General features: G+C 37.9%; 3 gene segments (V, D, J or C); all 3 read left to right on the top strand.

Annotated features, from left to right (window-relative positions):
• The first annotated feature begins 602 nt into the window (after nucleotides 1-602).
• On the top strand, nucleotides 603-1,233 carry LOC106000424. The segment is given in 2 exon segments: nucleotides 603-760; nucleotides 923-1,233. Coding segments are annotated over 2 exon segments (363 nt in total).
• A 16,897-nt stretch (nucleotides 1,234-18,130) lies between these two features.
• Nucleotides 18,131-18,805, top strand: LOC106000425. The segment is given in 2 exon segments: nucleotides 18,131-18,220; nucleotides 18,450-18,805. Coding segments are annotated over 2 exon segments (432 nt in total).
• Nucleotides 18,806-24,610: 5,805 nt separating this feature from the next.
• The window catches only part of LOC106000439, a 2,378-nt gene continuing 2,213 nt past the window's right edge, over nucleotides 24,611-24,775 (top strand).

Genomic DNA, 24,775 nt, shown 5'->3' on the forward strand with positions numbered 1-24,775 from the left:
GAAAATAACTGAAAACCCAGAAATGAACCTACAGACATATAGCCACCTAATCTTCGATAAGGGAGGTAAAAAAATAGAATGGAAGAAAGACAGCCTCTTCAGTAAATGGTGCTGGCAAAGCTGGTTAAATCACTTGTAGAAATCTCAAGCTAAGTACTTACATATCTCCCTGCACCAGAATCAACTTCAAATGGATCAAAGATCTCAGTGTCAAAGCAGACACTCTGAAAACATTACAGGAGGGAATAGGAGAAACCCTAGGTCTCTTTGGCGCAGGCCGAAATTTTCTTAATAGAGACCCAGAAACACAACAAATCAAAGAAAAGTTGGACAAATGGGATTGCATGAAATTGCAGAGCTTCTGCATGGCAAAGGACATAGCTAGCAGGATCAATAGAAAGCCCACGATTGGGAGAAGATCTTCACTAGCCATTTACCCTTCTTATGCTGCATACTCACCAAGCATGAAGAATACTTCAGCAGGGACATGGAGTGAGCACTGTGACCGCTAGGCGTCAGTAGTTCCATTCTCCTCATTGCACAAATGCCCTGGATTTCAAAAGCATGAAACAACTAGAGGAGGTGCATTTGATTGGCTAAACTGAACTTTTCTCCACACATCTTAGAACAAGACCAAAGACGTGAAGGAAGCTCCCCTGAGAAGAGGTTTGGAATCATTATAACTCATCTCAAGACTGAGAGCTCACGATGGAGAATATGTTGCAGTGCATATTCCTGATCTTGTGGCTTCAGCTTGACTGTAAGTGAGAAATTAAGAGATGAGAACCCCAGGGTAGTTTCATCCAACCTGAGGAGTAGAGGGAGGTATTCAGTCTCAGCTCCTCCAAAGTCTTCTATTGGAAATGTATCAAAACTCTGAACTGTAGACATTTTGTCATTTTGATTTTCTCCTCCTGAACAGGGCTGCATGGGAAAGATGAGGTGGAGCAGAGTCCTGAGAGCCTGAGCCTCCAGGAGGGAGGGAGTGGCAGCCTCAACTGCAGTTACACCACCAGCAATTTCAGAGGACTTCTGTGGTACAGGCAGGATGCTGAGAGAGGCCTCACATTCCTCTTCAGCCTATATTCAGCTGGGGATGCAAAGCAGAAAGACAGACTGGGAGCCACATTATCAAAAAAGGGAAGCTTTTTGCACATCACCAGTGCTAACCTTGAAGACTCAGCCACTTACCTATGTGCTGTGTATGCACAGTGTTCCCCAGGCACCTGCTGACTGCACTGAAACCCTGCAGCAGGGTTCTGAAAAACAGACAGAGGTGTCTCTGCTGCTTTCCTCAAAATTTAGCACCCAGAGATGTTACAATTCATTCCATCCAAGTCCTAGATTGCTCTCTGTCCATGGTCATAGTCAATTTGCTCTTCACAATGGATAAATGCTTTCTTCTCAGGAACTCAGAGGTGAAAGCTGAGATATGGAGGGTCAAGGTTTCTAAGGCTCATTTGTGAGGGAATGCACAATTACACACACTTCCCTTAGAGAATATTGATTCTCTCACAATATTGTGCCTACATGGTAAGTAAATCTTTTCTCTTTTAATAATCTCCTACAGCAGCCAACATGGCTATCATATCAGAATCAAAATCAAGTAAATTATCTATAATCTGACCCTTTACTTCCTCAAGTCCAGTTCTCCAGGCCCACTTGAATCTGTCCTCTCTCAGCATCTTTCCAAGGGAAGCTACCTAGAACACCAGGGATTTGTGGCTAATTTTGTCTGCAATATCAGTAGTCTTTTCTCCTTTCCTTTAAAAATGCTTCTATTTTAATTTAAAAATGCATATTTATTTACAACATTAAATAGCAATATGCATTTGGCACCAGCCCAGTGCAGACAGCAAGCTGGGCTGCCCAATGATAATTCTCAGGTGAGGGGTCCAACACTTACCCCAATACTTTGTAAAGCAATTTTCCAACACATATAATAAAGTACACAAAACATAAGCTTATTGCTGAATAAAATTTTATGCTAGTTTTTATCTATATAATACCTCTGTATCTATATGTTGAAACTTTCTATTATTGAGATTTTCATGGCTCCTTCCAACTCCACAGCTCTCTCCTCTACCGCATTCACTTGAACTCCATCATCAGCTCAAACTCTATAGGCCTGTAATCAGAGTCATCCTGTACTTACAATCATGACCACCTTCTATCACTTAGCAAAATCTCTACAATTCATTGAGGCTGTTGTGTGCATCAGTTCTTTTTTCTTTTTTTTTTAATGGCAGTACTGAAGATGGAACTCAGAGCCTTGTACTTCCAAAAGATGTATCTATTTCTGGGCTGTAATCCTCTTATGTTTCCTTGTGTTGCTGAAAATGACAGACCTGTCCCACCACATCTAGTCATCATGCTTCCTTTTACCCGGAGCTTCAGTTTTCCCACTATGAGCAGACATTTTAAGTGGGATGGAGGCTTATGAACTTTCATGCCCTTACTGGCTTCTAACTTCAATCACATAATCTCTACCTGCTGCACAACTGGAATTCAGACATGATCCATTATACCTAGTTCACTCTCGTCTCTAGAATTATTGAATAGAGATCCTTAAAATAAATACACATCAACTTATTTGTACATTCCCCTTGGAACAGACATTTGCTGTTGGATTATTTAGTTTGGTGCCATAATGAGAGAAGCAGCAACAAGCATACATTAGGTTGTGGTATAGATATGAATTCATTACCTTTGGCAATTGAACCAAAATGGATGTATGAGGACTTACAATACACATGTGTTTAGGATTAGTGGTTATAAAAATATATATTCCAAAGAGGTGAGCCAATTAAATTCTCATCAACAACACATGGATTTCCAGAAGCTGACTATCCTCATCAAAATTAGATCTATTTTCTTTACTTTTAAATGAAGACTGGATTTTTATTAATTTAACTACAGAAAGATAGGGATGTTAAACAACGGAACATGTGGCACCTCCAAGCAAGAATTTTGGCATCTTGGCAGTTCTAGCCTAGCCCTTGTCTCAGCCAAGGTGTTCCTCAAGCCAGGGAGGGCGACTGCTGAGTCACACACAGACCTCTCACACTGTCCAAAGGAACCTCCTAGTATAACAATTATGCTCTGTAAAGATGAGCCCATTCATCTAAGTAAAGGATGAGAATCATGTTGACAGACCTCTATTAGGAAGCTGAATTCTCTACATTTGAAAATTGGACATTGGAGGCTATTGATTTGGATCATGTCCATTTGATGGATATTTCAAAACCCAAATCTCCTGCGTTTGTTGGAACTCCATTTCCCCTTATGTCTGATGTAGTGTTGTAGGAGTGGACTTAGTTAATTAATGATTTCAGATCAACAGAACCTGTCAACCTGCAGATTTTTATTCCATAATGTGTAGGTGTGGAAGTTCACAAAACAGTCTTCATAGAGGCCTGTTGGGTAGTTCTGGCTGGGTTCACTGCAGACAAAGGTGATGTCATGGCCATGTATCTTGATTGCATGATGGTGACACCAGGTGGTTGCAGTGGAGGAGCAATTTGGTCAACAGTTGGTATTTTTATGGCTGCTGGGTGGCAGAGAAAACCATTGCCAGATTATTGTCCACTTAAGATCCCTAAGGTGGGATGAGGTATGCCTCTTGAATTGGCTGGATGGCCAGTATTAGAGCCTGATTCATGCATGGGCAGGAACTATGCAAAGTATATTGTTGGAGTCTTTCAAGGTGGAAATAATGCACTGTGTGTCAGATGGTCAGAAGCAGGAGGTGGTTCCTGGTTCAACTCAGAAAGATCAGAGGAGAGTGAAAGAAGGAAGCCTTTGATGGTGGTGGTATATCTATAGCATTATAATTGTTCATGAATGATTTAGTTGGTGAAGTATGGTCTCCAGGATGGGGATAATGACTGGTCCCATGTTAGGAAGGACCAAAGGACCAGCACACATGGGGATAAAAGCACTGTGCTGCTATATATCAGGGATGATGTTTGGGGTCAAATGGTTAAAAACTAGAGAAGGGCGAGACAAGCTACAGGTGAATTGGTAGGGACTGGCGCTGTGACAAGCTGCTCCTGCTGAGAGTTATAGGTGATTTGGGGAAGTAAATAGGGGTATAGTGTAGCGGAGCTGTTGAGTACTGGTCCAATTAGAATGCATCCCTGTTGCAGGCTATAGAGATCTGGGGAAACTGACAATGGTCAGAGCTGGAGAATAGGGAAGATCTGAAAATGACCACCTCAGAAGGTAGTGTGTTATCCACATAGCTGGCTGCGTGGTCGCATGATTAGATACCTTGGGAAGTGCATAACAAATACAATGCTGGTGGTGCCAGTGTTTACATTATTCCTGGTTGGTTGGAATACAGGGTCGTAGGAAAGAAGTGATGGTAAATGTGCACACATAGAAGTAGGGGATCCTTTTGTATAGGAGGCAAATGTTTAGAGAGTGGTGCTTTGGGAAAGAGAGAAGTAGGAGAGATGACAGCTCTGGATGTATGAGAATGTATCATTTAGAACCCCCAAGTTAGATGCAGTGGGTACAGGGAAGAAGATGGTGTGCAAAAGGAGCCAAAGGGGAACTAGATGTTGTAGGTGTAGTGCTTGATGAGAGTGTTGACAGGACCTCAGGCCCGCAGCAGCCAGTTTGTCCACATTGGTGGTGTTGAAAAGAGCTGGAATCCTGAAATAGACAGGGACGGGTCCCTGCATGAGGTGAAGGAAAAGAAGAGGCAGTATTGATGTTCTGCCATCACCTCTGTTCTACCCTCCAAGGCTTCTAAGATTTCCTTTCCATGGTGAAGTTTGAGACCTGGGAATGTCATGGACATGCAATGGGGTACCTATAGGAGACATATGGACATCCTTGGAAAAAAAAATCTTCTGGGGACTAGTACAGCATCCCTTGAGAAGCGTCTTTCCTGATGTTCCCAGACTACATGGTGATTTTTTACCATTGCTAAGTTGACCCCTCTTCTCAATGGTCTGTCCCTTACCCTCTTCCTGAATTTTTATCTCCCCTTAGAGATCTTCTCGACCTTTGGCTTCTGTGTCTTTTGCGTGAGGAGAACAGCGATGACATGACTCCTTAAATGTGAGCAATGGGCTCAGGTATTGAAATCAGAAGTGTGGAACTACATAGAGAAGAAGGAGAAAAAGGAGGCCTCATGATTCTGGGGTTTCAACATCTCTGAGTAGCCAATTGGCAGTACAGGTATCATTTGCTGGAGTTGTTGTTGTTGTTGTTTTGTTGATGTTGTAGCCAGTCCTATCTAGATGCCAAACAGACATGCCATAGAGGGGACTCTGTGGCCTCTGGTAGAGGGCACTTCCTGAAGAAGTCACCTACCTGAGATCTGGGTTGACCATCTCCAAATAGGCTAGTCTGTGCTGTAAACCCTCCTAGATAAGGTTTGGTAGCTAGGCCTACAATTGTATGTACTGCGAACTTTCCCATTACAGGAAACTGTGTGAGAATAGTCAGCAAAAGCAAGAAGAAATGACTAGAGCTATCCCTTTTCCATTTTCTGGTAGCTATGGTCACACTGCTCAGTGTGGCCCTTCCTGACATCACCTGGCACATTCCACAGAATAAGTGTGCATGCACCCTGTGGAAGCAAGGCCGGTACAATTCAAAATGCTGCGAAAGCCATCCAAGGACCAGTAGACCAAAGGCTATCCACGGGATTTGTAGCTTCTGGGTTCTTCCAGCTATCCTTTGCAGGTATTGGCACCAAAAGGTGACTCTCTGGTCCTGTGTTTGACCAATATGTCTAGCAACACAGGACGGCCTTGAGCTGGGTGCACTGCTACCAGGACCAAGGCAACTGGTCCTCTAAGGTTTCTGGTTCTGAGAAGAGGATAGTGTGACATAAGCAGACTGGTTGCTGCAATGCCCAACATCTTTTTGTAGCAGACAGGTTAATTAACATTTAAGTCCTACACCCTTCTTCTAGTGCCACAGGTGTTCATGCCCCAGACAGACTCTGGACTCAGACTAGGTGGGTCATGCTCTGCACCCATCCACCTCCTTGTAATTAAAGCATCCTCCATTTTTCTAGTCTATCCACAACCCTCATTCACCATTTCTTATCTATAGTGAGCTTGAGCACTGTCTGGAAGAGTCATGAAAAGTCAAAGGCCCATATTCCAGGCTCTTCAGGAGGGATGGAGTACCAATGGTCAGTGCAGCTTCATTTCCCGTCTCTCTTGGATTGAACCTTGCAGAATATATATTTGTTGGTCGGAAGAATTCAGCTATGCAAACTTTATAAAAGATCTATTTGGGTTTGTGCTCAATAAATTCACTACCATCATATTACATATAAATATGGAGCCAGGTTTCTGGTCTTCATGGATTGGGTCTAAAAATTAAATGCATTGAGCTGGGAAGGTGGCTCAGTGGTAGAGCGCTTGCCTTGCATGCTTGAGGCCCTGGGTTTGATTCCTCAGCACCACATAAGCAAGAAAAAAAAGCCGGAAGTGAAATTGTGGCTCAAGTGGTAGAGTGCTAGCCTTGAGCTGAAGAGCTGAGGGACAGTGCCCAGGCCCAGAGTTCAGGCCCCATGACCGAACCCCCCCCAAAAAAATTAAAAGCATTATTGATTTGCTAACAAAGAGTGGAATAATATGTTGGACTAAATTAAAATCCACATGTTTTACACACCATGAGTATACCAGTTGTATCAACTCTGAACATTACTGTTCCTTTAATGTAACTATGGAACTCCTATGCTCAAGAGAAGAATCATTTTCTTGGAGTGATAAGAGCAATACATATGATTTTCCTAAAAACTGTAAATATCAGAAAGATATGAAAGGTTCACACACACACGGCATTCTCTAGGTTGGATGTTGTTGCTTTGACTTTATTCATTCAGTTGATTTTCTCTCATGAATTATTTTGAAACCTCATGGAGAGGTTTCAAAACCCAGAGTGACAAAAAGCTATAGAAGTATTTACATGTATATATATATATATATATATATATATATATGCATACATGTGTTTGTGTACATACATATGAATGTGTATATTTATATAGATTTTTTAAATAACATACATACATACATATGCATATGTGTTTGTGAGTATTTTTTGTTTCCTTCTTGAGACCAGTCTCAGTAGTCCTAGAATGCACAATCCTTCAGCCTCGGGCTCCAAGGGCTGGGACATCAGGTGTGTATCTCTAAGTCCAACTTAATTGTTTCAATTTACAAAATAAATGGAAGATAACACTTTAAACATTTCATATATAAAAAGTAAGTTTGACTCTTCTAATAAGAATCTTTTCTTACTATATCAGAAAATATTTGGACATATATTCCTAACTCTGAGATGAATAGGACACGAAAAGTTTTATTTAGCCCCAAATTCTCTTTTAAAAATTAAGAAGTATTTCAGAGCCATTTTACTCTTCTGAGAACCAGAAGTAAGTTAGAATTGTTAAAATTAAACACAATTCTAATTTTCACTTTGGGTTTTTTAGCTTATATCAATAGTGCCATGGGGGTTCATTAGGATAATTCTACAAATAATTTAGATAAATCTTCAGGTATATTGCATATATTGTCCTTTGAAGAAGTTCATCACTCTGGTACATTCCCTTTGCCTCTTTTCTTGTCATACTACTTTATCATTGTTTTGTGAGTTTCATTAGGCTATCTTCATGTGTATATGTGTCATGTATTTAAATCTTCTTTACCTCTCAATATAATCTCCTTCTGCCTATTCAATCCTGTTATCACTACAAGTCTCCTTTTTACACACATATTTCATTATCAGCAGCAGCAACATAATAACCATCACGATTATCATATTTATTTTAGGTTTACTTTCTACTTGATAAAAAATGTGATATTTTGTTTTATCACATTCACTGTGATGATTTCACAATTGTATACATTTTCCTTCAAATATCAAACTTTTGTTCTTCTTTATGGCTGAAAAATACTGCATGAAGTATATACCACATTGTCTTGATCCATTCTTCAGTTGTTGGGCACTTAGCCTAATTTGCATTATGAAAAATGCAAAGACAAGCATAAATGTGGAAGTGTCTGTCTTGAAAATTTAATTACATTTAGAGATATGTGCCAGGGTATTAAATGAGGTCTCATTTTAGTTGTTTGAGGAACTTGCATATGAATTTCTGTAGTCGTCTCACTGGCTTACATTCCCATCAATGGTGTATGAGAGTTCTTTTGCCCTGCCTCCCCATGGGTATTTCCTTGATGATTGCCACAACTGGGGTGAGAATTGCAATGTCATTTTGATGTGTATTTCCTTACAGCTGTGATTAATATTTCTTGGTATATTACCATTACCATTTCTTCTGAGAACTATCAGTTAATTCATTTGCTCATTTAATAATTACATAATTTGTCTTTTGGCGCTTTTTCTTGAGTTCTTTGTATATTATAAATATGAATGGTTTATGTGGTGAATAGTTCCCAAAGATTTTCTTTCATTCTATAGGCTGTTTCTTCATTCTGTTCTGTATTTTGATGTACAAATTCTTTGTACTTTGATGCAGTAACATTTTTCACTTCTTGCTTTTATTTTCCGTACTAGATTCCTATCCAGAAAATAATTGCTCATGCTTATATCTTCCAATTTTTTCCCAAAGTTATGGTGAAATTGTGTCAAACTAATATACCACATGATTTCCACTTAAGAGAGGAGAATTTAATGGCAAGGGAAGTAAAGAAATAGAAATATATTTTGTTCTCTCAAAATTTTGAATTGAAGCAATGTACAAGGAGTACACATCTATTAAAAACCAAACTTATTTGTGTATTTTTTATTTCTTTACTCTTATTTCTAAGCATAGGTAGTCTATATTAAGGTCATTTTGTGCATTGAAATCATTATAAATTGTCTTGACATTTGTACCTTCCATTGTACCTTCCATTTTCTCAGGAAGGTACAGGGATCTTCACATATGCTTAGATATTTATTTCAGTAAGAAACAGGTAATGAGGGAAGACTTCATAAGCTGATGTTTCTTAGAAGATTCTGTTATAGGAGTTTGACATTTAATACAGAGAACTAAGCAGTAATCTACCAAATCTTTCTTCAAAGATAAGAAACCTAGCAATCAATACCATACATACTATGGTATTAAAATAGCTGACAAGCTGCCACCTCTATGTCAGCTGGCACTCAGAAAGACAACCTTGATTTTCTATCCATAATTTCATCTTTGCTGTGTTACTCTTTAGTGACAACTACAGTTACAGAAACTTGATAAAGGGATATATTCATGTGTAAAGGGAATTTAATTAATATCTATTTGAACTAAATAAACAGAACTGTGCTTAAGCAGTGTTCCAAGACTTGACTCATTGGCTAATAGGTGAGAGGAATATCCATGGCTGGAGAATGTAGTAAAATACAGTCATAAAGACGAATGATACTTTCAAGAGTCATTTTTATTTATTCAGTGGTAAGAATTGAGCATAGGGCCTCACTAATGCTAGGCAAGCACTCTACTACTGAGCAAATCTTCAGCTCAAGAAAATTAAGGAATAGAGATAAAATATGGTGGTACAGAATAGAGATAAAGTATGGTGGTGCAGGGGATTATCCCCTATCTGAAATGCTTGCACCTGAGGTGTTTCTGATCTAAGATATTTTCAAATTTCAGAATATTTAGAAATATGGAAAGAAATTTCTTGGGGATGGGACTCAAGAAGAACATGGAACAAAAATAAGCATTTTTGTTCCCAAAAACATGTATGCACATAACGTGAAGTTAATTTTATACTACAGTTCATGCATTTTGACTGTAACATGTCACATGACATGTTGTGGAACTCTGCTCTTTCAAGGTCATATCAATTGCTCAAAAAACTTCTGATTTTGGATCATTTTAGATTTGGGATGTTTGAGTTAAGAGATTACCAACCTGTATTACCATTTTAAATATGAAAGAAATGAAGATTCCAAAGACATAACTCTACGAATTCTGAAACTTTATTTGGGGATTACCAGTTTGATATCTATAGCTCATAATATTAGCAAAGAACATGTATGAATAAAGTTTACTCATTGTTTTTTTCCAAACACAGTTAAGAGTACATGCGCATAAAGCTTTAAAACTTTAAAAATCATAGAAAACTTTCCTAACCCTGTGATAATGACTTTAAGTGGTTTAGTTAATCTAATTTTGTAGCACAGAACAATGGACTTACAACAGATTTGGCTAACCTTCCATCTGTGATTACAAACTCCTGGCTTCACTGATTCTCTGAAGCTCTTTCATTCTGCCTAAACCAATTGGAACCAATTGGTGTGCAGCCAGCTATGTAAGAAATGGAAGCTGTAAGCTAAATCTTGAACAATATCACCCTGTAAGTAAGGACCACGGTATTTTGGAAGCTAAAATTCAAACACCAAAGGATCAAAACTGAGCTACAGCTAATTCTATAGGTACTATAGGGACTCTAAATTTCCCTATTGATCCCCTTCCAAACTCCCCACCACATAAACAAGTAAGCTCTGAAATGCTATGAACTTTGTGGTTTCACTGCTGAATCCTCAAGAATTAGCACAGCTTAGGTCTTCATAGTGGCTCAACAGTGGCTGAATGAGTGAAGATGCATTCTCCAAAACTGTAAGAGTTGATTGATGTTTTTAAATCATTCCCTGGCTTCCACTCTCTTCCTCTGCAGATATTCAAAACCTCAAGCCCCACCCAGAACTACTGACTCATAATTTGCATTTTCAACACACTTTCTCCTGAAGCACTGCTATAAATAGCATAAACTTCACTTTAGTGCACCTCAGATAATAAAACCTCTAAAACCACGCTGTAGAACCCAAGCTAAAATGACCCTTAAGTATCTGGCAATGGGTGCTCTTAGCAATGGGAAGACAGGAAGAGCCAGTAATTAGGGGCTAGGATTTGCTCTTTCTAGGCTTATCTGATTCAAGTCTCCCCCCTCCATTTCTCACTGTCTTCAATTCCCTTGTCTGTCCCCTCCCTTTGCTCACTTCCTTGTTTCCAGAATGACATCACCTCAAGGAGTCAGCATAGAATCAACTTTTCTGTTCTAATTAACTTTTTTAATATTCAGAATTACTAGACAAACCCTATAGAAAACTAAAGCAAAACAGTCACTTGCTTTATCCTCTCTCCCTCCACCTATCTTCCTTCTGGGTAGCCTCACTGCCCCTCCTCCTGCAGCTCCTGGAAAGGAAAAGACTCTTGAGTTTGTGTTCACTGAGCAACTGACATGGGCAGGTGCATTAGGTTAGATTATGTGATTTCACCAACACCAACAGAGAACAAGGTGTAGTATCATGTGAGCTTCTCCAAAAGTATCCTTCTAAGTAATTTTAGAGGATCATTGTGGTTATAACTATGTATCAAATATGAGGAAAATGCATTCACAAAAAAAAGAACAAAAGGAAAACTGTGAGGCTATACAACAAAATTGTTATGGAACATAGGAACTTGTAACCTAATCTTAAGTAACCAAGACTGTGCTCCTTAAACCCCATCTGCCTTCCATTAGATTCCCATACTGCACTCTTCTTCTACACATTTCTACTTTGTAACATTTTTGTTGCAAGAGGGGGACTTGAGCTCAGTAATTGATGCTTCCTCCATTGGCTGGCACTCTACCAACTGAGTCAAGCCTCCAACCCTACCTTGTATTGTGGAACTTAATTGACCATTGTTTTCATGTGACAACACCTACTACATATCCTTCTTGGGTTTGAGTGAGATTTCACCATGACTGTGTGCATCAGTCTAATTATACACTACCACAGACTGGGTAAATTTTAACAAAAAACCCTTTATTTTGTCTAATTCTGGTCTAAGAATTCTATTTTCCTTAAAGAATGGAAACTTGCCTAAGTGTACCATCAGGACCTACTCTAAAATTAACTATATTTCATTAAAATATTACAAGTAATATTGATTATGTGCTATGGATGCTGGTAGCAAAGTCATTCTAGGGGATGTAAATCTAAAGCTCGATCAAGATTTTTTATTTTATATTACTATTATTATTATTATTAAATAGTTGTGCAAATGGGTTACAATTCCTTACAAGTATCAATGATTTTTTTGTTGTTGTTGGTCATGGAGCTTGAACTCTGGGCCTGGGTGCTGTCCCTCAGCTCTGCAGCTCAAGGCTAGAGCTCTACCACTTGAGCCACAGTGCCCACTTCCAGCCTTTTCTGTGTATGTGGTGCTGAGGAATCGAACTCAGGGCCTCATGCATGAGAGGCAAGCACTCTACCACAAGCCATTTTCCAAGCCCCGTATCAATGATTCTTAACCTATAATGTAAATATCCTCTGGATTTTTTTAATTTATTTTTTATTGTGAAAATACTGTACAGAGAGGTTACAATTACATGGGCAAGATAATGAGTACATTTCTTATCAAGCCCATCCCTTCCCAACCTCCCCTCCCTCCCCACCCAATCCTCCCCCTCCCACCAAACACTTTATAAGATTATTTCTTTGTTGCTTTGTATGTCCCTCCCCCACAGTATAATCCCTGCTTTCGGTATAGTTTGTGGAGGGGAAGGGGAAAAACAAGTCATTTAAATAAGGATGCAGGTGGACCCATTGCAACAATGAGAAGTGCAAGTTGTCATGTCGAAATTGATCAAGATTTTTAAAATCACTATTTATTAGTTAATGACTGTGTATCTGAATAGTCAAATATATTGAAATTATTGAAGTTCTTCATTTCTTCATCTATAAAATGAATGACTGAACATATGTATCCTTGTCTTTACTCTCTGAATTTCTAGAGACCTTCCACATTCCAAATGCTAGTGGAAACTTCCTTCTGTATCTGGAATAAAGGTTTCCATGTAGGTAATCATCTTTCGTTGGCTTTTAGCTTGTTTAGATGTATTTTATTATACAATTTTGATGATTACATGCTGCTCAGAACCAAAGCTCAGCTGAGGCCATTTAAGAAGGGAAAAAATTTCAATATCATTCTTATTTCCCCACTTGCTCACAAGTCTCTAATTCCCAGGTGTGTGTTTGTATATGCATGTGTATTCATGTATATGTAGATATATGCATGCAATGGAGCATTACACAAAAATCAAAAAATGAAACTAAATTATTTGTAGGAAAATTGAAGAAACTGGAGATGCTATATTAAGTATAACAAACCAGTCTCAGAAAGAAAATTTCTGTATTCTTTTCTAATTTGTGGAATCTAGATTTAGAAAATAAAAAGACTTATAAGAACATGTCTTAAATGGTAGAGGGCATGTCTAGCAAGGGAAGTCCCTGAGTTCAAACCCCAGTACTGTTCTCCAAAAACTATCCTGGAGACATTATTCAAGTTGCAGAAGACAAACAATACCCTGAGTTCGAATTTCAGTGCTAACTTAATAAATAAATATATAAGAGTATATATAAAATTTCTTTGATCTATTTCCACATTCAGTATCACTCTAAAATTTATAATTATACAATGAATATGAAACATCACCTTGATACTATCTTATTATTTGTTATCATAAAGGATATTTTATGTTCTTTAATTATAGTTTGAAGTTTCCCACCATTGTATTTAATATAATTTCACCAAGTTGATTTCTACATATTTTACCTGGTTATATATGTTCAGTTGAATTTCTTTTATATACCTTTACTAGTATTTCAAGAGCAAAAAAAGCTTTGTAAATTGCATTGATTATTATGGTAAGAATTTCCAACCTACAAATACAGAAAATTTTGCAATGTATTTTTACTAGATTTGCGGTTAAACTTTATTTATATAACTAGCCTAAACTTAAATCTAAAGTAAAACTAGTAGCAAAATAAAAATGTTCAGTCTTGTCTAGCAAGAAGGATGATAAAGAGAATTCTTAAATATAAAGTTTTTCATTGGGATATTTATATTAATTAATGAAAAAGCATAGCCACTATATCAACAGTAAAATAGTAGGATTTATTTAAACATCTATTGACTTAATTACCTTTTATTAAAACATCATTCTATTAAAACATTCCTTATACTATGAACAATTTGACTTAGAAGATTAATAAAATTCTAGCATGAAGAACTAAGTTTCTACACTCTATGATTTATGGTCTATAACAGTCTTATTCATACATTATTATGCTCTTCAGGGAGACACTGTGGAGGACAAACTCAATTGTCCCTTTGTTTTGCCTCTGGCTTTCATGGTATCTCTTTAAAAAAAAGCACTTGATGCTATCATATGAATTAATTTTCAGTGTTGCACAACTCACAATCCTTACACATGGGGGTTTCCTAATTCTATCTCTCGCATCAACTGTTTTTTTGTCAGTCATGGGCCTGAACTTTGGGCCTGTCCCTCAGCTCTTCAGCTCAAGGTAAGCACTCTATCACTTGAGCCACAGCACCACTTCTGGCTTTTTCTGCTTATGTGGAGCTGAGGAATCAAACCTCATGCATGTGCGGCAAGTACTCTACCACTGAGCCACCTTCCCAGCCCTCTCAACAACTTTTTAAGCTCTGAAATTAGAATGTCTGTTTTTGGCTGGTAATTGATTCTGTATTTTAAAATTCTTTTATGTTTGCACTCAGAAGATATAGATGTGATAATAACTATTAAAGTAAAGCACTTTTCTACAGATTTCAAAACTAATTCAAGTTGTGGTAAATGATGGATAACATAACAGTTAACCCTACCAATTCTTTTAGATTATTGTCTAAGAGTAAATATGAATTGTGTGTTCATAGGGTTGTGCAATAATACCTATCTAGTATTCGTTCATCTTGTAAACTGAAACACTCTGCTATACTTTATTCTTACACTCTGCTCCTTTGGATCTACTATGCCTTCTCCTCATATATAAACACAAGGATGCAGCCAATTATCCAGAATTTCCCTCTAGTGTAGTTCAATGTAGGTTCTGGCAATGTTGTTTGAAGGATGGTGGATATGAAAAGGGATGTGTGAACCAAAACAGTATCTGGGTCTGAGAATCTCACTTAATTTTCCCAAGTAATTATTAACAGATTGTCTCTGGATTCATGAGCCCCTTTGTCTGAATCTGTGGAGATTGATTACCAGGAAAAAGTATTGGCTAGGACTCTATGTAAAAAGCATCCTTCATGATCAAGAGACATTGAAATACATATCTGTGGCCTGGATCTCACAACTTGTCACCTTGTCTAGAGCTGAACTGTAGAGGAAGAAGACATCAATCCCAGACCATTTTATAAGAAGTTAGTAATTTAATTTATGGTGTTCTTCTGCATAGGATTCACGCCTTTTCTATGAATGACTATGAAATTCAGAAGTTCTGATTTGAGTACTGATTATGAAGAGTAGATTTTCTCTCTGAAACACCTTTGCAAAAACTTGGCATTCCAGATGAGCACAGGAGATTCATATCCCTAAATCCAAGCTATTCAGGAGGCTGAGTTCTGAAGATGAAGGTTCCAGGCCAGCCAGGAAAAGACCGAGAGACTCTTATCTCCCATTTAGCACCAAAATTCCAGACATGGAACAATGATTTAAAAGGTAGATCTCTAGACTTGAGCACAAAAGCCCAGAGACAGTGCCTAACCTCTAAGTTTAAGGCCAAGGACTGCCACACACATAAAAATGGCATTCTTACAATTATTCCACCAAAGACCATGTATTCATATTTAGCTTAATTTGACAAATATGAATTAGGTACCCAGTAGATGTCAGTCACTGTTCTAGGTTTTGGGGAAACTGCAACAGAACAAAAACAAAAGCAAAAGCAAAAAAAGCAACAGAATCACTCCATACTGACTTCACTTTACTACTTCCTATGAGTTCAACACCAAACACTTGTAGGCATATCAGTGGATTATGGGCTAGCTGACAATAAGTGTATGACTATATAATATCCTCTTAAAATGTTAAAATATACCAAGTAATTTATGTTTTCTTGGCTACACAGACTGCCAGGAATGCTCTACACAAAAGTGTTTTCATTTCAAGTACCATCTTAAGAGAAAAATAAAAGAAAAGTAAAAGGATTAAAGAAAAATATTTTCATATTTTCAAAGTAGAGTTGAAGACTGATATATACCTTCTAAAGGATGTCAATGTTGTGGTGTAAAAATTAAAGATATGGGGGGGGAAGATGGGACGGGATGGTAAGAGGAAACAAAGGAGAGGCAACAATGCTTGATAAGATTAGCTTGCGCATGTAATTGTAACCCCTCTGTACCTCATTTTCACAATTAAATAAAGGTATTTAGGCCATTTAGAAATTAGAAGCCTCTGCTTATCGATAATGGATCATTTTTAACTTTGTTTTGTGTTCATAAAGTCAAACTGTAACTCCACTTCTGCTACTAACTAAAAGTGTGACTCCTATCTTTTCTTCTATTCCCCAAGCTTCCTGTCAACAGTCCCTAAGCAGAAGGTCCCAGCAAAAAATTTCTGGAGAGCCCATTGGCCAAAATGGACAAAGAGCCCAACTGTGCAAGCTCAAGTCTTTCCTCCTTCCCCTTCTGGTGTGAGCTGGCATTCAGAGCTGTGCTCCAGGATCCTGATCTTGAACATGGTCCTGACCTGTCAGTGTATTGTTCTTTCGCTCAAATAAAATTAAATAAAAATAAAAAACCACAGTGGTTTTGGGGTCCTACTGTCTATTAATTCCTGGGCACCCTTACAGTCAAGAGAAATTTGAAATGTACTAGTCATTGCAAACAAGGGAAACCATGGGACTTATGTTTCTTTGGGCCTGGCTTACTTCACTTAATATAATTTTTCCAAGACTTTCCACTTCCTAACAAATGGGGTGATGTCATTCTTTCTGAAAGAGGCATAGAATTACATTGTGTGTATATACCACATTTTCTTGATCCATTCATCTACTGAGGGGCTTCTGGGTTGGTTCCATATCTTAGCTATGATGAATATTGATGCCACAAACATAGTTGTGCTGGTAGCTTTAGTATAGCCTTGTTTGTGATCATTTGGATAAATGCCCAAAAGTGGGATTGCTGGGTCATAGGGGAGCTCTATGTGGGTTCTTTTGAGGAACGTCCATACTGCTATCCAAAGTGGTTGAACAAGTTTACACTCCCACCAACAATTCAGTAGGGTTCTCTTTTGTCCACATCCCCTCCAGCATCTGTTGTTGCTAGATTTCTTGATTATAGCCATTCTAACTAGGGTGAGGTAGAATTCTTATTTCCTCTTCAGAGAAGTCTCTCTTTAAGTCATTAGCCCACTTATTTATTGGGCAGTTGTTTCTTTGAGAATTTGTCATTGGGGGATTTAGTTTTTTGAGTTCTAAGTATATTTTAGATATGAGACCCTTGTCCATTGTATGACTAGTAAAAGTTTTCTCCCAGTCCATGGGTTTTCTATTGATCTTGCTAGCTATGTCCTTTGCCATGCAGAAGCTCTGCAGTTTCATGCAATCCTATTTGTCCAACCTTTCTTTGATTTGTTGTTTCTGGGTCTCTATTAAGAAAATTTCCCCCTGTGCCAAGAAACCCTAGAGTTTCTCCTATTCCTTCCTGTAATCATTTTATTTCAAGGTCTTTGGTGCATTTGGAGTTGATTCTGGTGCTAGTACATCTCTAGGACAAGCAAAGAAGGTGAAGGCTTTGTACATGTGACCATATGAGATGATATTAAGTGATATGTACCCCAAGACAGAGACAGGAGTGGTTTTTTCTTTGTTGCTATTGTTTTTAATGTATTTATAATGTACCATAACGCCTGATTTCACTATATTTGATTCCGATGCCCCGAATCTTGTATATATATTTTTGTAATTTGGGGAGGGGAAGGGATATAGCGGAATGCTTAAATGGGGGTTCAGGTCTACCCATTGTGACAATGAGATGCACAGGACACTATGCTGAAAATGAACTTTACAATGTCGGGGGTGGGGCCTGGAGGAGTTGGAGAGATAGGGAGGGAAGGGATTGTTGGGGAAAAAGAAAGGAGGTAACAATACTTGATAGGAAATAAACTCATTACCCTACTCGTGTAACTGTAACCCATCTGTACAGTATTTTTACAATAAAAAATATATTTTAAAAAGAGAATTTTGAAAGGCATTCAGTTAAGCATTCAGCACAATTCAGTCCCTGTTCACCAGAGGGAGCAACTTCATAGCACCACTCATATCCTGACTGCATTGAAGGTTAAGTTTAATCAGTTCTCTATCATTTGAACATAGTGTATGGGAAGATTATTTATGCAATACTCTAAGATGTGTGCTTCTCCAAGCTTATTAACTGTGATACTCTTACTACTTGGTAAGTAACATGCCTATTTTTTATTTATTTATTTATTTTTTATTTGTGAACATACTGTACAGAGGGGTTACAATTACATGGACAGGATAATGCGTACATTTCTTACTAAGCATTGCAGCCTCCTCCTTTGGCCTATGTTTTATTCTTTATATTGCAAGCAAAAATTTTAACCTTAAGCTTACTTAAGGTCTCTATTCACAAAGTGACACATATCTCTTTTCCCTCCCAGGAAGGACTCATGGAAATTCAGTGACCCAGACACAAGGGCAAGTGATGGTGCTGGAAGGGGCTTCCCTAAGGATAAACTGCACTTACACAACCACAGAATATCCTTCTCTCTTCTGGTATGTTCAGTATCCCGGAGAAGGTCCACAACTCCTCCTGAAAGCCATGACAGCCAATGACAAAGGCAGCCACAAAGGATTTACCGCCAGTTATGACAGAGAAGCCACCTCCTTCCATTTGGAGAAAACTGCTGTCCTGGAGTCAGACATGGCTGTTTACTACTGTGCTCTAAGTGACACAGTGACAGAAACCACAGGGGAAGCTGAACACAAACTGAGCATGACAGGTCCTAGCAGCTGAGCAGCTGTGTCAGAGATGCCTATAGCTTCAGCACATTTATCTGCTGATGAAAAATCATACAAATATCAGAGAAAAGAAACAAGAAATGGACATCCCCATGCCTCGCTGTGCAGTAGTAAAACTGAGAGCAGCATCTGGCTATTGAGTCTGAGGGACAGAAAGATGGAAAAGCTTTTAGGAGTTTCATTCAAGCTTTTCTTGTAATAACTGCTTGGGAGAGGGTGTCTTTCAGAGATCTATAAAGAGGACAGATTATTGTAATCTCCTATGTAGGTCTGGAATTTCCACAGGGAGCTGAGAGTTGTTGTGCTCATTTGTGCTCACCATTTTTAGAAAAATGTATAAAAAGTAGTTTTAATACATCTCCTCTGTGTGGTTTCCATTTAGACAGGGTGTGTAACTGTCTGTGTGTAGCAGAAGCCTTCATTTATGAGGATCCAGAACAAAACACCTGCCATTCTCAACTACACTTACCAAGTTCTCAATTGCTTTTGTTCTAGCAATATCCTGGGGAAGGATATCTCTCTTTAGTCTTAATTCCATCTACTCAGAAGAATCTAGAAGATAAAAAGTTATTGATAAACCTAGAAAGAATACAGTCCATAGTGTTCTGAACATTCCGGCCTCCCATCCTGTTGATGTACCTTCCTTCTGCACTTTGAAGATCAACATTTCCAAAACATCTGAAGGCTGAACCACATCACTCTACCTGGGCCACAATGCAGATCCAGGCCCAGTCTTAAGGTAAACAGAGAAGGTTTCTGCATTTATTTTTTCTGGAAATTATCATCAGCTTTTATTTCATGTCTTTTTATTTTAAAATTAGTGTACAGCGGGGTTACAATTAAATGAGTAAAGTAGGTTTCTGCATTTATGGTGGGATTTTTTCCTTTATAACCAGTGTCTCCTAAGAGTGTGTTTATAACATATCAACTACTTTATGTGATGAATCTGAACTTACCTCGAAGTAAATTCCTTTTTCTACTATTTCATTCTTTGAAATGATAGGCTACTGATTTCTCTGAATTTTGCCTTTTTCACAGCCCAGCCAGACCTTGTGGAAGCAAGTAACATGAAACCATCAATTAGTTCAGAACCACAAACACTCCATCTCCAGCTAAAGTCCCATCAGAAGTTAAGCCTAGTAAGACAGAAACATTTAAACTGTAACTAGTCTCCTCAGTAAGACAGGAAACATTTTAACTGTAACTGGTCTCCTCTACCCAAACAATATGTAATTGTTATAGTAGTTTAAAAAACACCTAGAAAACAGAAAAGTAAATCCTGGTATGAAAACTAAATGGTACTTTGTGTATGTGTTTATGTTTGTGTGGGGTGGAACAGTCTTGGGGTAAAACTCAAGGCCTGGTACTTTCTCTGAGTTTTTTGTTGTTTGTTTCCTACAGGGCTAGAACTACTTAAGCCACAGCTCCGCTTCTTACTTTTTTAAGGTTTGAACTGAGGCCTTGACACTGTCAGTAGACCTCTTTGTGCTCAAGGCTAGCACTCTACCACTTGAGCCACAGAGCCACTTCTGGCTTTTTTGAATAGCTTATTGGAAATAAGAGTCTCATAGGGATGTTTCTGCCCAGGCTGGCTTCGAACTGTGATCGTCAGATCTCAAACTCCTGAGTAGCTAGGATTACAGGCCACATGCACCTAGCTTCCACTTTTGACATTTTGTTTGGTGGCTAATTGGAGATAAGTTTTTCACCAACCTTTCTACCTAAGGTAGCTTTGAACTCCGATTTTCAGATCTCGGTATCCTGAGAAGCTAAGATACTAGTTGTAAGCTAATGGTGCCACCAGGCACCATTAACAGTATTTTAACTGTACATCTTGATAGTCTATAAATGGCCATACACAATCCCACTATAGATTTCTGCTACTGATAGAAATAGAAGGGGATTGTATTTAAAGCACAGAGCTTGGGTGCTTTGATTGTGAGAAGTTTGTTGAAAGACTAATGCAAATGATATAACCCAGAACTCTATTAAGTCAGTAAGATCGCCATGAAGGGGAAATTACTCAAAAGAATTTCACATGAGTGATTCAGCAGCATATTTTAAACATTCAAGAGAAAGAATCCTCAAACCTGGTGATAGGTAAGTTGACATTATCCAGCTTAAAGAGGAAAGAAATAGAAGTAGACACTGATATATTTGAGACAGTATCAAATATGGAGATATAGGGATAATAGTAATCCTAGAAGGGGAAGGGAGAGGGAAGAGTAAAGAATGAATAAATGAATCAATGACCAAAACTTCCCCAATTCAGTGGAAGACTGAATGTATATATCCTTGAAGCTCAAAACATGCCCTAAAGATAATGACTAAGAAGTCTATATTATACACTGTAATCCATCCGTTGAAGACGAGAAGAAACTGAAAATGATGAAAACTATGACAGAGAAGTGACATGCTATGGACTTTCAATTTTCATCAGACATCATGGAAGTCATAAAGCATTGGAATGACATATGCAAAGGACTGAAAATAACAAACAAAACAAACAAAAACAAAACATTTCAACTAGTGCCTCTATATCTTATAATATGTCAACAAGAAAAAGAAAAGTGGAGTATCAAGGCATATAGAGTTCATCATGTATAGACCTTATCTCTACGGAGCTCTAGAGCTGAGCTGTGAGACCAAGAAAGGGTTTAGGGGTTGGAAGGCTACCTCCGCAGTACTCAGAAGGTTGACAACTGGACCTTGCAAAGGTCAAAACAGGCAAGGCAAGAAAAATGTGTAAGTTAAAACTAACTGGACCCAATGCTGTATAAGTCACAGTTGACTGGCCCCTCTAATGCTTGAAGCAATGGGAATATGATGAATGTGTTATGGTCACTGCTTCTCACTGCTCCCTAGCTATAGGGAGTTATTACTATGTACACAAATTAGGTCTTATGTCAAAGACTGTAACCACAAGATAGATTAACACCTTGTTTTCTGCACATACCTATAGTAACCTTCTCTGTGCTGAACTAAATAAATAAATTCACTTATGGGTGCTTGGGGTTCAAAAGCCAGTGAGAGAGGGACCCTATGATACCTGGATTTTCTATCCTCTGTTCCCTTTCTCATTTCTTGGCCTGTGATATCCCATTTTGTTATCGCTGGTTGCCATTAACAACACTGATCTACAGGAAATGCTGTAGGAAGTGATCTGGGCTGAAATGAAACAGCACTGGGCACCAGTTTGGAACTATAGCAAACAAAGAACAATGGGTCATGATCATATAGATGATTAGAAATCTGGTGTCTCATTTTGTTTTATTCATTTTTTTCCTATATAATTCAAAAGACAAATGTGTACAACACAGAGATGAACAGAATAGGAAAAGCTCTATATTATGGATTTCTACCTATATAAAGGTTTCCTTAATTCATATTTTTAAAATACAGTATATATAATTCAATGGACCAAATAACTACCATTGGTTTTGGTATTTAACTTAAGATAATTGTAATTGTCTTGGATTGGAAACTGGCATTTTTCTATTTTGTGTCTGAAAATGTACCTTGGTTGAAGACAAGACTGATCGGCATAAAGAAAGATGACTGTAGATTTCTTTGGTGACTAATGGCTATAACTCCACTGAAGGCACTGGGAAGAATTCTGTCTCCTTTCACATCATCAGGCATGTGAGCTCTGAAGGACAGTTTTGATGGCAAATAAGTTGCATCATATTGCCAGTGCTGATGTGGCTCTTTGGTCTACTTTCACATTAATGTATTCATACTATTTTTCCTGCTTCCTAGAAAAAATGTTGCTTTGGGGCTATGTCCCATATTTAAAGTTCTATATTTCATTTTCATTCTTGTCTAGTATGATATGGCTGTGTTCACATGCTGCTGGAACTCCTCCTTTAGACTGTACATTTACTGAGACAAGCTATTTTTCTTTTTCCTTTTTTGGTCAAGTGCAGTGAACTCTTGAAGGAATGAATTTTGCTATGAACAGTTTTCTTTCTGTTTCTGGTGCATTTCTTGGTGAGAAAGGGAAGGGTCTGACTAAACAATCTTTTCTGGGTACTGATTTTGTGTTTCTTGAGTAAGCAGGGCCTTCTGCCTTTTTAGTCAGTGTCCCTCTCATTCTGCAAGGCCATGGAATAGGTCATGGAACAAACTAGGGACAACAGTTCCTATGTTTGTTTTACTGTAGTTGAACATTGTAGGCATACACTTTTCTCTGGTGGTTTTTTGTAGTTAGGGTAAAGTATCAGAAAGAGAGAGAACATGGATCCACCATAGCTTTTAGAGATCAACTCTTAGAAATCACAATTATATTCTAAAGAAATGAAGAAATAAGATAATTTGAACAGATTCACATGATACAGCTGTATTTAAAGTCTAAGTATGGAATCCAGCTCTAGTCCTACTGCATCAACCTAAATCAGTCCTCTTTCCAAAAAATGTGTAATTGATGGAAAAGGAGAGAACAATTCTGAGCAGTTAAGTCCTAACCTTATTTGTTAAAATGTTTGTCAAGTCAAAACTACATTGAGATTCAATGTAGTTAGAATCTAGTTAGAATGGATATGAAAATATGTGACATATGCTTGTAAGGATTTAGAGGCAAAGGAACCCTTATATGCTGTTGGTGAACATTTAAGTTAATCCAGCTTTCTTCGTAAGTCAGTGTTGACATCCCTCTGAACATTAAAAGTAGATATATCATATAGTTAAACTATGTTTTTCTAGGTTTATGCCCAGCCAAATGAAAGTAAGCAGATAAAAAATGTATCTGAGCACTCATATTCATTATTACACAATTCATAATGACCAAGTTGGGCAATCAGCCTTAGTGTTTTGCAGTGGACAAATAATATAAGGAAAATATAGCATTTGCATAACATTCAAGCATAAAGAAGAATGAAATGAAGCCATTTGCAGAAGAAAATGTAGAACTAGAAATCAGTGTGTTTAATAAAATAATCCAAGTTCAGAAAGACATGTGTCACCAGTTTTCTCTCATTCTAGAGAGAAAAAAAACATGGAATTCGAAGGGAGCAACTAGGAAGAAGAGGGGTTGGGAAGGAGGATGGTTAAGGATTAAAGCAATAATAATACCAAAATAAATTGCATGCATGTATTAAAATATCACAAACCATTATTTTATAAAGTTAATTTAAACTTTGTAAAATAAAATTTAAAATAAATGCTGCTCCAATTGTGAGAAGAAATTATGTTAGCTAAGCCAAATTTTAAGACATTCTGTTTTAAAATGATTTTTTAAATTCCAGGAGTTAAAAAATGAAAACAAGAGCGTGTGTTGGGGTGCCTTGGCAGAAGAGATCTGCAATGTGAAATGGTCCTTGATCTCATAAACTTCACCCAGATTTCTATAGTAGAAAAGTTATGAGTGATTTTCAGTGCAGGAAAGTGGTATTTGGAAGTCACTCCTCCAACTCAGAAAAGAGCTGACATCTGATAGGAAATATATGCACAGAAAAATGACAAACAGATTGATTTGGAGAAAAGTCTTAATTTTAATTTAAATATACGTCTGATTTTTAATTTAAAAGTCCACCGGAGAAAAATTTGCCATTTGAATATTTCTTTGAATATAAGTGAGAAGCCACAAGATGGCAGTGTCTTCTCAGGGACATGGGGGAAACCTCACAAAAGCTTCTGAGTGTGAGTAAAGGGGAGGAGAAGGTTGTGTAAAGATCCTCTATTCTGATTGGTAGATGGGATTCTTGAGAGCCCAATAACTGGAAATACCTGAATGAGACTTATTTTTCTTTTAGGCTTTGTTATCTAAGTCATCCATGAATCAGGGGGAAAAAATGATGAGATCCTTTAGTATCTTTTCAGTGACCTGGTGGCTTCACATGAGCTGTGAGTTAGTCTTTATTTCTTATTTGCCTTTCCTTTCCTTTCCTTTCCTTTCCTTTCCTTTCCTTTCCTTTCCTTTCCTTTCCTTTCCTTTCCTTTCCTTTCCTTTCCTTTCCTTTCCTTTCCT

Source organism: Dipodomys ordii, unplaced genomic scaffold (genome assembly GCF_000151885.1).
Source record: "Dipodomys ordii isolate 6190 unplaced genomic scaffold, Dord_2.0 Scaffold218, whole genome shotgun sequence".
NCBI classification, from domain to species: domain Eukaryota; kingdom Metazoa; phylum Chordata; class Mammalia; order Rodentia; family Heteromyidae; genus Dipodomys; species Dipodomys ordii.